The sequence below is a fragment of the Pyrus communis genome, chromosome 17, assembly GCF_963583255.1.
Source record: "Pyrus communis chromosome 17, drPyrComm1.1, whole genome shotgun sequence".
Lineage (NCBI taxonomy): Eukaryota > Viridiplantae > Streptophyta > Magnoliopsida > Rosales > Rosaceae > Pyrus > Pyrus communis.
The window spans coordinates 19543951-19557051 of NC_084819.1; the positions used below are offsets into that span (position 1 = coordinate 19543951).

The following is a 13101-nucleotide window of genomic DNA, read 5'->3' on the forward strand; positions in this document are numbered from 1 at the left end:
TGAATATGAGTTACCCAAGTTGATTTGTTGTTAAGTGTAATTGTATAAACTGTCTGACTGTGTGAACAACGTTGAAAAAAGAAGAAAGCCAATTATATTCGAAATACTCAGCCAATCACATTTGAAATTCTCTTGTGGAGTGGCTCTCAAATGTACGTCACGGAAAACATGATGAAGACTCCCAAAACCTAATACAGCACATCGTCATAAAAATGTGCTCGCTCTCGCAGTCAAATTTAAATGTAGCTAAAATTTTTAATTAATTCATTTTTATTTTGGTATTTCAATTCATTAACAATGCAAATGTGAATATGAGTTATACAAGTTGGTTATGTAAATGTAGGTTATGCAAGTTGGTTTGTCATTAAGTGTAACTCTATTAACTGTTTGACATGTCTAACGTAGATGAAAGTGAACTGTATTCGAGATTCCCCGCTAAATGTATGTCGTATAAAACATGTTGATGACTCCTATGAGGTGACGCGATCGTTTAGCACCTCGTCAAAGCAATGTGATGCGCTTAAATTTAAATTTAGTTACCAACAACTTAGATGTAATTAGATTCATTAATTAATTCTTTTTTTTATTTAAGAGTTCATTGATAATGTAGATGTAAATGTGAGTTAGGCAAGTTATTCTCGCAAATGTGAGTTATGCAAGTTGGTTTATGTCGCTCTAAATATAGCTTGCTATTTAATTTGAGAAACAAGTCAGTCACAATGTAGTTTCTTTGAGTTAGTTGTCATATCGGCGAATTTGTAGTACTTATTCGTTTTCAATAATATTACTAGTTTTGTAGTGTAACTGTATAAACTGTTTGACATGTGAACATTGTCGAATAAAGAAGGAGGTAAGCGTTTTGAGGATTCTTGCCAAAAAGGGCTTTCAAATATGCGACGTAGAAAACATATTGATGACTCTCAAGAGTTGACGCAATTGTCAGAGCAATATTCCCGCTTGCGCACTCAAATTTAAGTCCAATTACCGAAAAATTAGTATTTTTATTGTTAATTAATTCTTCTTTTTTGTATTTAAAATTTATTAATAACTAGCAATTGCACGCGTGCTATGCATGTTTTGAACAATTGAGGAGTTTTATTCTTGAAAAGAGAGATGAGGAGAATGTTTGTGAGAAATTAAAATTTCTATTAAATTGACCATGTAGTTTGACATATGCTTGATAATTAATATTGTTGTTTAATATACTAAGGCCAAAATTGGAAAAATAAGAACATAATTGAAATTTTATAAAAGGTGTTGACAAAGGTTATTTTCTTAATAATAGTATAGATGTATATATATGTACGTCTTAGGATTGAGAGATAAAGTTTTTAACACATTTATTTATTTATTTTTAACCTTTAAATCTATTCACATCTAACGATTATAAATAGAAATCAAGATGACTCATCGAAACTCAATATTAAATGATATGGCCATACATGAAAATAAAAGTAAATTTCAACTAATAAAAATGTTTTGAGAAAGGTTAAAAGCATAAAATTGATAAATCTGTTTTTAAAAATTGGCGATGAGGGCTGGATGTGTTACCCCCTCCCTTTCGATTACAGTGTCTTTCTGATATTTCTCTTTCAGTTTTATTTTATTTCAATTTTATTTCTTATTGATTTTCTTATTAATTACAATTCCTTATTGGCACTATACCATTGGATGATAGAAAAACTTCCACACCATCTTTTTTTTATAGCCATTGAATGTTATGAAACCTAATGATTTAAAACAAGTGTAAGATATCTGGCAAAAACTTTGTTCCTTGGTCCTGACCCTATATATATGTGGAAGTGAATTAAGTATATTGCTTAAGCATTTGTGAGTTAGGCAAGTTGTTCATGCAAATGTGAATTAGACAAGTTGGTATATCGTTGCTTTACAAAAGAAGAAAAAAAAAACCTTGGTTTGTCGTTGAGCACAACTGTATAAAATTCTTAACTTTGTGAACCATGTCGAACATAGACAAAAGCGAACTATATCCGGGATTCCCATGTGAAAAGGTTTTTGCTGGAGTTGATGACTCCAAAGAGCTGGTGACGTTGTCGTTTGGAGCTCGTCAAAGCAAGTAAGCCTGCTTCCGCACTCAAATTTAAATTCATCTACCAATAAATTAGAGTATAATAAATTTCGTTAGGTAATTCATTTTATTGTACTTAAGAATTCATTGATAACACATGTCGATTATGTTAGAGTGCAACTGTATATACTACATGATTTTGTGCTTTGCTAGTTAAATTTGACGAAACCATGCTAACCTCGAATTCTCGTGTGAAAAGAATCTCGTTAAGTAGGTTATGTGTTTGCACTTACACTCAGATTTTAAACTCAGCTACTGGTGAATTAGGTAATTTTTATTTTGATATTTCTTCTTCTTGTTCAATTAACTTCATTTGTCAGGATCGACTTGAGATGTCTTGATCTAAATTTATTATTGAATAGATTTTTTTGAACTCTTGCTTTTAGCCACGTTTTTCAACAAAAAAAATAGAGTAGATTATCGATTTTTCAAAAACAAATCATCAATCAAAGAGGAGAAATGAGGAATTTAAAATTTGGAACTTTAACGAAAACTTTTGGTACAGTTCACTTTAATAAAAAAATTATATTCTTACTCTAAAAAGTCAATCTTGGTATTATTCACTTATAATATTTTTTTATCATTTTCGCTAAACCTCAAGATTTTCAAGTCCTTTTCATTTTAAAATTTTGGATGGATGGGGCAATAAAAGCTTGAGGGCGTGCGTTGGAAGGTAGGGCACGTGAGGATAAACAGAATCCGTCCGAACACAAAGTACTACTCTTTTGGCGGTGCCGAAATGACCCTTTTGTCTTCCTTTTTTGCTTTTATTTACGGCAATGTCATTGCGACATTTTATCCTACGTGTCAGTGGCTCAATTGTAGAAATTATGACATAACTAGAATTGCAAAAACAAGAAAACAAATCATACGCAGTAATATAATTTTACACAAACTAAATTTTAACTTTTTTTTCCAAACCTCACCAATATGCCATTGTAACATCTCTATTTTTTTTAATTTTTTATATTTATAGACGCATAGTATGTAAGTTTCTTTAATGATGAATTATAGTTGTGTCACGTAAATTGTTTTAACAACTTGACAGCAGGTGATTAATGAAATATAAGTTGAGTTTTAGAAAGTTCGGTGATACAATTTGAATATTAAGAAATTAATTGAGACTTAAGTTGAATTTCACAATGCTATAAAACCTATTTCATGCAAGAAAATATTCTCATGATCCACTTAACATTTTAGCGATGCTCTTAATTTTGATACTTTCTTTTAATTGGCCTCATAAACTTCGAATTTGGTTGTTCACAAAAAAGAAAATATTGAATTTGATCTCATCTCTCAAATTGAGTGTTATTTTCATCCATTTTATAAAACTTTATTTTATCAACAATTGTAATTTAATGAAATTCGAACTCATCTCTTCCCGATAATGTTTATAATTTTTTATTTTTGTTATACAAAAACAAATTATTGTAGGTTGCTAGTGGATTGGCAATAAATTTTGTGCAAATTATATTTGTTGTAGACTTCTATTTGGAGAATAAAAGCAAAAGATGCTTCACAATCACTTCTAAAAAAAGCAAATTCGTCGAAAAACAATTCACATAAAAATGCTTGTGACAATACTTAATTTGTAAACAAAAGCTCTTGATGTTTTTTTCCCCTTCCAAAATTGATTGGGACAATGTTTCACTTTCACATTTAGTCATTGTCATTAAGTCCATAAACAAGCTAACCTAAAGCTTACTTATTTATCAACCTCTTTTGCTTCTTCTATGCTTTCCAACTTTTTGAAAACAACACCTATGCTTTTGATCATGATTAGTCTTTGCATCCTTTTCATTTTAAACTTCTTTTGTTGTTGTTGTTGTTGTTTGGGTAATGTTCACTTTTGACATCACAACACGAATATTTATTCGTTCAGGTCGCGCGACATGTGAGATACGAACAACTGTTGCACACGTGTCATACATGTTTTAATGCTCGGTAATCATATGAAAGATTCTTAAATCTCAATATAATTTCTCTTAAAGCGAAATATGATACATTAATTGCAATTGGGTGAATATTAAAGTAGATACACTTACAAGATGAACTCAAATATTTTCTTAGGCTTTTTAGCCAAAATGGTTCTTGAGTTTGTTCATCATCAATCATTTTGGTAATTCCATGAAAAATTTCCGTTAAATGAGGAGAAAATGACAAAAATACTCTCAATTTTTATCAAATCATTTTGACATGTTGTTTATTAAAATAAGGGTATTTTTGTTATTTTGGTCGTTATTTAATAGAGATTTTTCACTGAATGACCAAAATGATTGACTGTAGTCAAACTCAGATACTAGTCCTATCACTTTCAAATAAATTTAAGAACCAATTTGGCTAAAAAACCTATTTGCGTACAAGAAGTTACATGGAATATATGCTAGAATATTCATGAGAGAGCACCTAATGTCACATCCCGGCCCAGGTCCCCACCACATCCCAGGTTCGACTCCACCGTAGCACGATATTGTCTGCTTTGGGCCCCTACCACACCCTCACGGTTTTGTTTTTGAGAACTCACATGAGAACTTCCCAGTGGGTCACCCATCTTAGGGTTGCTCTCGCGCGCTACTCGCTTAACTTCGGAGTTCCTACAGAACCCGAAACTAGTGAGCTCCCAAAATGTCTTGTGCTAGGTAAAGATGAGAATATACATATAAGGCTTACATGATTCACTCCCCTGGGCGATGTGGGATGTTACAACTAATGTGCCATTAAAATTAAGGAAAACTAATAAAAAAAAGTTTGAAATTTTTTAGTTTTAACAAAAATGACAAAATAAATGATAAAATGAATAGTATCAAGATTGACTTTTTAGTGTAAAAATATAATTTTTAGTTAAAATAAGCAGTACTGGGAGCTTTTCATTAAAATTCCCTTGAAATTATGCATGTGTTACTCCTTTCCTTTCCTTTCCTTTTGAAGTGGCAGTTTGGCTTAACTTTCATTGTGTTTCTCTCATGCAAGAAGCCATAAAAATCAAAAATATATTTCAAACACTATTTATCATCTCCCACCGTCCTATCCTTGTTACCATAATTAGAAGTCCATATAAATTATATGGAATCACATCTAACTATTATGCGTTGTTTCTATTTGATGTGTGAAATAGTGAAAGTCAGTTTCCTTAAATTATATATAACACGTGCGAAGAGACTTTTCATTTTATTGTTCAAGTAGGGTATTGACATCTCCTTAATGGGGATACAAGAACGGCCATAGCGATCTCCTCCAGCACATCAAGATCCGATTGGTTATAAACATTGTAAGGTGCTACTCTTTGCGAGTCCCAGCATATCGTTAAATTATCAAGATCCGGTCGATCATGAACAGCGTAAGCTGCTGCTTTGCGAATTCCAGCATACCCTTAGAAAGAACGACTATGTATATGGAATGAGCCAAATGACGTCTCATCCTCAAGATCCCATTGGTCATGAATATAAGGTGCTGCTCTTCGCGAATCCCACCATACCCTTAGAAAGAACGACTTTATATATGTAAACAGCCGAACCATGTCTTATCTAAATGTACTCATCCCAATAATTATGTAATGAGGTAGCAAGTTTGTTCTTTTATATATCTTGGATTCTTGATTATTGCAGGTAAAGTAGGAAAAAAAAAAAACTATCAAAAAAGCGGAAAAAATAAGAAGAAAAGAAAAATTCATAGTACTGTTCACATTAACGAAAAATCATATTTTCACATTTAAAATTAATCATGATACTGTTCATTTTACCTTTTATTTTATTATATTCGTTAAAACTCAAAATTTTCAAACCATTTTCATTAGTTTTCTATAAAAAAAACAAAAAGAGGGAGAGGGTAGCAGTAGCACTAGTACTGTAGCAGGCATGAGGAAAGCAGGTGCATCATCATCTTGTAAGTTCTGGAGTCAGGGACTCAGTGGTCGTTGTCGACGAAGCTCTCAGCATCAAACTTCTACTTTGGGTGGGGCTTTCACTATTATTGTTGTAGCCCACTGCCCCTTGGAGGCATTCGTGTAAGTGTTAGGTCAACAATTTGGAACAGTTTTTGGATCCTTCTGCCTAACTCTTTTCACCTTTCCTTTCTCTTTTTCCTTCTACATCCTTCCATATCCCATCTCCAAAGCAAACCAAGGAACTTGCTAGTTGCCATCATCATCATCCCCCCAAGTCCCGGCTCTATTATAATATGTTTTGCATCCATCACGCGACGAGAAAGATACTAATTGCATTATAACAACGTCAGGCGATAATAACTAATTAGTAACGTAAGAAGATCGCGTGTTAGAGATACGTTAAAAAAATAGTTACATGTTTGAAATAAATGAAGAGGATTTAAACACGAGCCGCATTAGATTATAAAAGAGATTCATAACCACTAAGACAATCCAATAATGTACTTATATTTGTAATACGTAAACATCGTGATGTGATATACTCTCGGTTACATGTTAAAATTAATATTAATGAAGGCATCTTTGTATAGTTATATATGTGTAATGTGTATGGTCCAAAATTCACCACCTAATCCCTCTCCTTTTTCCTTTATCTCTTTGTCCTGTTCTGCCGTTTTGGCTCTTCTTTTGCCACGTCCCTGTTCAACGAATTCATGGTCCCTCTCCTCCCCCAACCTTTCATTCATTTTGGGCCTAATAGGCCTCCCTTGTTGTGGGGCTGGACTCTGTACTAAAGGTGCTCACGAAATGGGCTTAGATTGGATAATTCTCTCTCTTTAGTTGGGGGAAGTCGGAGCAGGAGCCTGATAAGATCCAACCTCCGACCTGCCTTGGGTGTTCATAGAATTCCCGGCTAGTTCTATGGACACTCGAGAGACAATTCTTGGTTGTTCACTGGCAATTTTTGTGTCATGTGCAGGAAGATTAAGATCTTGAACCCATCTTTTCATCATATATGCAAAAACGACGAGAGAAATATGTGACGATTATGCGAGGTTTCAACCTATTCACGCATTCCCATGTTTTAACTCACGCAACTGTTATTGAGCAACCAAGTTGAAATACTGTCACAGACTCACAATAACATTTTCGTTGCACTAAAGTTTTTTTTTCCAATAAGGGAGCCTACATTGATGAGATCAATCAAACATTTCTTTTGTCAATTTTGAAGGTCCCATCGATTTTTTTCCCTCCTCCCCTGAATCCAAAAGCAAACAGGAAAACGTGGTCGATGGATCTAATCAGATGCAGTACGATGTACAGTAAAAAATACGTCATTACGTTACATCCTCACCTTTATTGCTTTTTATCTCATGTCTTCTCAGTTCCCACAGATCTGACTCATCCATCATGATTCAGGCAGCTGTAAGCGAATCAACTCAAAAGATTCCCCGGAGTTAGGTTTCGTGGGCCCAACCCAAATGGTACTGGTACTGGTACTTCCCCGCGCGCTAGATCAAGTGGGCTGAGGGTTTAACGGCCCAATAACAATATGACGCAAGCGTAAAGGCATAGGCCCTAAACAATCGCACCTGACCCGATGCAACAACGGCGTCGTTTCTTGCTTTTTTTTAATGAAGGGGAGTATTTTGCCGATTGTACCCTGCTTAACTTTTATTTCGATCATGTCCCCTTTAATTTTTAAGTAATGGTCATTTCCTCCCTTTCAAATTTATACGTCCTCATATTTTATTTTTCAATATTTCATAAAAGAAAATTTTATATTACATTTAGAAAGAAAATAAAAATATCATTGAAACGACATGCATATTGTTTTTTTGGATGAAAAGTTGAATGAAATGCAAGTAAACATGCTATTTATGTTTGTTTGGCAAGAAAATTTGGGGAGTTGGGGGTGGGGGATGATATGGCAAAATACGAGAAATAACAAACACCAATTAAGCATTGACAAGTTGTTTTGAAAATTTTGATGAAACGTGAGAGAAAATGTTAGCGTGATCAATTGGTTATTTATGGGTTCTTTTTTGGAAATACTTTTATTTAGTGTTTCTTCCAAAAAACAATACTTAAAGTTCTTTTAGAATCCAAAATTAATTTCATCAAAAATAATTTTAGTCATTTTAAAAGTATTTCCAAATGAATCATATTAGTTCAAAGAAAAACAGGGCCTAATAAAGTTTTAAGGACCAAATCGACAGTATGCAAAACTTAGGTAGGGCAGGGGGGGGAATATGGCAAAATACACCCGCGAAAGAAAAAGCCCGCGAAAGGAGAAAGCCTTAGCGGTGGACAGTGAAGAACAAATATTTCTTTCCCGCGAATTTCCACACTGGGTGCCTTGCTGGCGATCCGTGCGCCTACCCTCTCGCCCAATCAGATCACACCGTCGCGTCCTATAATTCCCTATCCCCACTCACATTTCATTTTCACAAGCACTCCTCTGTCTCGCGCATACTTCTCTGTCGCCAAAGATTCGATCTTTTTCTAGGGTTAGGGTTTCTCCGTTCCCAATTTCTGTGATTCCGTCGCCGATTCTCGGAAAATGAGTGCGAAAGAAGGAGCGTCGACCAAGGGAGGCAGAGGCAAGCCGAAGGCCTCGAAGTCTGTGTCGAGGTCGCATAAGGCCGGTCTTCAATTTCCTGTGGGTAGGATCGCCCGGTTCCTCAAGTCTGGAAAGTACGCCGAGCGTGTCGGTGCCGGCGCGCCTGTGTATCTCTCCGCCGTGCTCGAATACCTCGCCGCTGAGGTTAGTTTGTGTTTGATTTATGTGGGTTTTTGTGTTTTTAGTTTTATGTGTCTGCGAATGAGTAATTTGGTTTTTAAGTTTGATTTTGTTTTGTAATTTGATGAAATTTCATGTTTTTGGGATTTGGGTCGATCTAGTTATGGGTTTAATTTTCTGGGTTTAATCCAATTTCTGGATACGAATCGGTATAGTGTTGTGTTTTAGGATTTGAAATGTGTTTAATTAGTAATACTTGTCAAATTAGCTCGTTATTGGGGTTTTGATTCGTTTGAGTTTGATTGGGATTGTTTCTCTTGATTTTTAATCGGATTTTTCAATGCCAATTTCATTTTATTTTTTTGTTATCAGGGTCTTGATTCGCTGGAGTTGGTTGGTTAAGATTTTCACGGTATTTGGCATTGTTTTCTTGAACTTTATGGTTTTGATCTGATTTTTTAGTGTGAAATTTTGTTTAGGTGTTGGAGCTTGCTGGAAATGCTGCGAGGGACAACAAGAAGAACCGCATTGTACCAAGGCACATCCAGCTTGCGGTTCGGAACGACGAGGAGCTGAGCAAGCTGTTGGGGGCAGTGACCATTGCTAATGGAGGAGTGTTGCCAAATATCCACCAAACCCTCTTGCCTAAGAAGGTCGGAAAAGGCAAGGGCGATATCGGATCCGCCTCTCAGGAGTTTTAGCTCTCTCTTTTGCGGTGTAGCGACGTTGATTAGTCACCGCAGTTGTATAATATCATGGTTTTCGTTTTGCTGTTTTTAGTCGACCTTGTGATGTTTAGTGCTTGTAATTTCTATGATATAATGAAATGGTTATGTTAATCTTTTGATTAAAAGAAAATTAATGAAAATGATTTGAAAATTTTAAGTTTTAACGATAAAAACAAAATAAAAAGTAAAGTGAATAATATCACAATTAATTTTTTAATGTAAAAATACGATTTTTTGTTAAAGTAAATAATATTAATTTTTTTTTTGTTAAAGTTCTCTTTGATCAATTGAATCCACATTAGTTTCTTTGATCACTTTTAAGATTTGTATGAAATACTTCAAAATATAATTTAAAATATTTTTGGAATTGATTTTTTTCTAAAAATTTAAGTAGATATTAAAAATACAATTAAGATAGTGTTTTTTTTCCAAAAAATATTTAAAATGTTTTTTTAATTTAAAATCAATTTCACTACAAGAGTTTTAATTATTTTAAAATCATTTTTAGACGAGTTTTGAGTTCAAGGTGTTGCCTTGGTGTTTTGCTTATATATTCATCCCTAGTTTAAATATAAATCCAACCTCTTGATATAATATAAATGTGATATAAAAAATATGATAAATTTATTATTAAATATAATTATGATAAATAAGAATACTATAAATTAAAAATTTATAAATACACAGTTTACAACTCAATATTTTCATTATTCTATAAATTAAAAATTAAGTTTACTTTGTGCCAAAGTTGAGGATATGTTGATGTATATATGACTACATTATGTCATGTGATTTTAGGCATTCACACAGAGATGTATTCTTGGTGATTCCTAATATTTCTCACGTAATAAGTGCGACATTCACATGAAGATATATCAAACACTCGAGATTTCACTCAGATCTCGACTCTTTGACATATTGAATAAAATACAAGCAAACATTATAAATTGATCCATGCCTATGAACTAGGAACTGCAATAATTATCAACTAAAACCACAATATTTTTCAGATTTATTAGGAAGATAACATGGATTATCCATTTTGTGTGGCTCAAAAGAGTTGAAACAAGTTGTAAGAAATAGCCCTTATTTTCATTGGTTCAGAGGCTTTTATGCATTTTCTTTAGATGGGTACTGTGATGCACGTTCACTATGCAGGCTCATCATGTAAACCCCGACTGAGTCTGAGATTTCCCAGTTTTAGAGTCATATGTTCATCAGAGCTTAGCGTGTCGAGGCGACAAGTTTTGAAGCAAGTGGATGAGGAGTTGGGCAAGGGAGATGAGAGAGCAGCCCTCTCACTTGTTAAAGATTTGCAGGGCAAGCCCGGTGGCCTCAGATGCTTTGGTGCTGCTAGGCAGGTTTTTCCAAACTCACACTCCGTTTAGTCAGTTTTGTATTCTTTAACTCGAAAGAAGTGCTTCCAGAAAGCGTTTGTGAGCAGAAGTGCTTTCTAGAGCGCATTTCCGAAAGGGACCGTGCCTTAATGCTGCGTTGCAGCAATAGGAAAATGAATGGAATTTCATTGTGCAGGTACCCCAAAGGCTTTACACCTTGGATGAGCTGAAGCTGAATAAAATAGAAGCGTCGTCTCTTTTATCCCCGGTGGATACTACTCTCGGTTCCATAGAAAGAAACCTGCAGATCGCTGCTGTGGTAGGAGGTGTTTCAGCATGGAATGTGTTCGGGTTTAGTCCGCAACAGATTTTCTATCTTTCTTTAGGGTTGTTGTTTCTGTGGACTCTGGACGCGGTAACTTCCTTACACTTGCCTGAGAACATGTCTTCAGAATCAATGCCATTGAAAATCTTGAACTGTTAATTGAGGGGCTGACAACAATCTTCGAGATAGTAAAATCCGCCAAAGCGGTTTCTCGCTTGAAATCATTTGTAGCCCTTGACATTTCATCAGTTTTTGCTTAGTTACAAACATTCATTGACTTGCATTGTGTCATCAATTTGTCCTAGATATCTTTCAATGGAGGACTTGGTAGCTTGGCTATTGATACAATTGGTCACACCTTTAGTCAGAAATACCGAAACAGGGTCACTCAAGTAAGATCTCTCCCGTGCCCTCTTCGTATATCTTCTTTTGGTGTACATATATATCTTCGTAGACAAATATTTCCCTCTGAAAAACTTGTATTTCCTGTGGGAATATCATCATTCATCATGAATTGTTCATCTGAAAGAGAAAAAAAATATTGCAGCACGAAGCAGGCCATTTTCTAATTGCGTACTTGGTTGGCATCCTTCCAAAGGGATATACACTATCCAGTTTGGAGGCTTTGAAGAAGGAAGGATCTCTCAATGTTCAAGCAGGGACCGCTTTTGTGGATTTTGAGTTCGTCGAAGAGGTATATTTCTTTCGTACATTACTCTGCATTATCATACTCTTTTCTGTTTCTGCCATTGTTTTCATTCACCGAATGGGGTTCGTTCTGTTGATTGTTTTCTTTCCGAATCCATTTGTCTATGCAAAGCTTCATTGATATCCCAAAATCGATAAAAAAAAGTACAATGTTCGTACAGATCAAATTCCAAGTTACTCATAACTTCTAATGTCATGCTTTGGTTATTGTCCTTGATTTATAGCAGTTCCCACTCCATGTTGCAGGTTAATGCAGGGAAAGTATCAGCCACTGTATGTCACTACCATTTTTCTCTAAAAATTTTAATTCTCCGTTATTTCGAAGTGAGAAACGTTCATGAATTGTGCATCTTATTAGACGCTGAACAAATTTGCGTGCGTAGCGCTAGCTGGTGTTGCTTCCGAGTATCTCTTATATGGATACGCCGAGGGCGGGCTTGCTGATATCAACCAGGTTTAGACCTGACCTTGTTACATGGTTGCCTGTAGCGCAAGTAAAAAGAAGGACGCAATGCAAGAAGTTTACTAACCGAATGTGTTTGCTTGTCGAAACAGTTGGATTCGTTGTTCCGAAGCTTAGGCTTCACGCAGAAGAAAACCGATTCCCAAGTGAGATGGTCTGTGCTGAACACCGTCCTAATTCTGCGCCGCCATGAAGGAGCACGAGCGAAACTTGCAGAGGCGATGGCAGAAGGAAAATCTGTAGGGGCTTGCATTGATGTCATAGAGGATACCATAGGCAATGCGGACATCTAGCTGATGCAGCCGGGTTGCTGTTGATGCTCGGAAAAACTCAAGCTTTGATCTTTGCACTTCTTTTTCTTTCTTTCATTTATTTTGGATGTGAAAAAAACACTAGGGAAAAGAGAGGCAGTAAGATCATGTGCAATGGTGTGAGATAAAGCTTAAAAATTTAAGTCAGAAACTTTTACGACATAATTCAAAAATAACTTTTCTCCTTTAATGGTTATGGCTTGAAATTTTAGCATTATTAAAAATAGTTTTAGTGTATTTATTTTTGTTCAAAAAAAAATTATGTAGGTTATCCAAACTTGGATGAAAAATGTATGGTTATTTTTATTAACACTCCACATATTGTTGAATAAACCCCACATAAAAATTTATTATTAAATGACTTATATTTCTATTAATTAATAAAACCCTCTTTGTCAACCAAAAGAAGATGAAGACAATTTAGTCTTCTATCACACAAAAAAATGATGGGCAATAATGTAATTTCACAGGTGTAAATTTTACTGTTTTTTATTGAAGCCTCACTTACAGGTAA

General features: G+C 34.8%; 2 protein-coding genes across 2 annotated transcripts; both read left to right on the forward strand.

Annotated features, from left to right (window-relative positions):
• The first annotated feature begins 8423 nt into the window (after nucleotides 1-8423).
• Nucleotides 8424-9547, forward strand: LOC137722807 (histone H2AX-like). The gene is made up of 2 exons (XM_068461903.1): nucleotides 8424-8739; nucleotides 9195-9547. Exons 1-2 carry the CDS (start codon nucleotides 8536-8538, stop codon nucleotides 9414-9416), a joined length of 426 nt encoding a protein of 141 aa, XP_068318004.1. The 5' UTR covers nucleotides 8424-8535; the 3' UTR covers nucleotides 9417-9547.
• A 920-nt stretch (nucleotides 9548-10467) lies between these two features.
• Nucleotides 10468-12743, forward strand: LOC137723166 (uncharacterized). Its single transcript, XM_068462342.1, has 7 exons — nucleotides 10468-10804; nucleotides 10977-11195; nucleotides 11411-11497; nucleotides 11653-11799; nucleotides 12060-12086; nucleotides 12172-12267; nucleotides 12369-12743. The coding sequence occupies exons 1-7, from the start codon at nucleotides 10571-10573 to the stop codon at nucleotides 12567-12569; spliced, it is 1011 nt and encodes a 336-aa protein (XP_068318443.1). The 5' UTR covers nucleotides 10468-10570; the 3' UTR covers nucleotides 12570-12743.
• The last annotated feature ends 358 nt before the right edge of the window (nucleotides 12744-13101 follow it).

Bases quoted from the DNA above. Each gene is read 5' to 3' on its own strand.
- LOC137723166 (XM_068462342.1), top strand. From the start codon at position 10,571: ATGGGTACTGTGATGCACGTTCACTATGCAGGCTCATCATGTAAACCC. The intron at 11,196-11,410 runs GTAACTTCCTTA...AATTTGTCCTAG, and splicing joins TTCTGTGGACTCTGGACGCG to ATATCTTTCAATGGAGGACT. The intron at 11,800-12,059 runs GTATATTTCTTT...TCCATGTTGCAG, and splicing joins ATTTTGAGTTCGTCGAAGAG to GTTAATGCAGGGAAAGTATC.
- LOC137722807 (XM_068461903.1), top strand. From the start codon at position 8,536: ATGAGTGCGAAAGAAGGAGCGTCGACCAAGGGAGGCAGAGGCAAGCCG. The intron at 8,740-9,194 runs GTTAGTTTGTGT...AATTTTGTTTAG, and splicing joins TCGAATACCTCGCCGCTGAG to GTGTTGGAGCTTGCTGGAAA.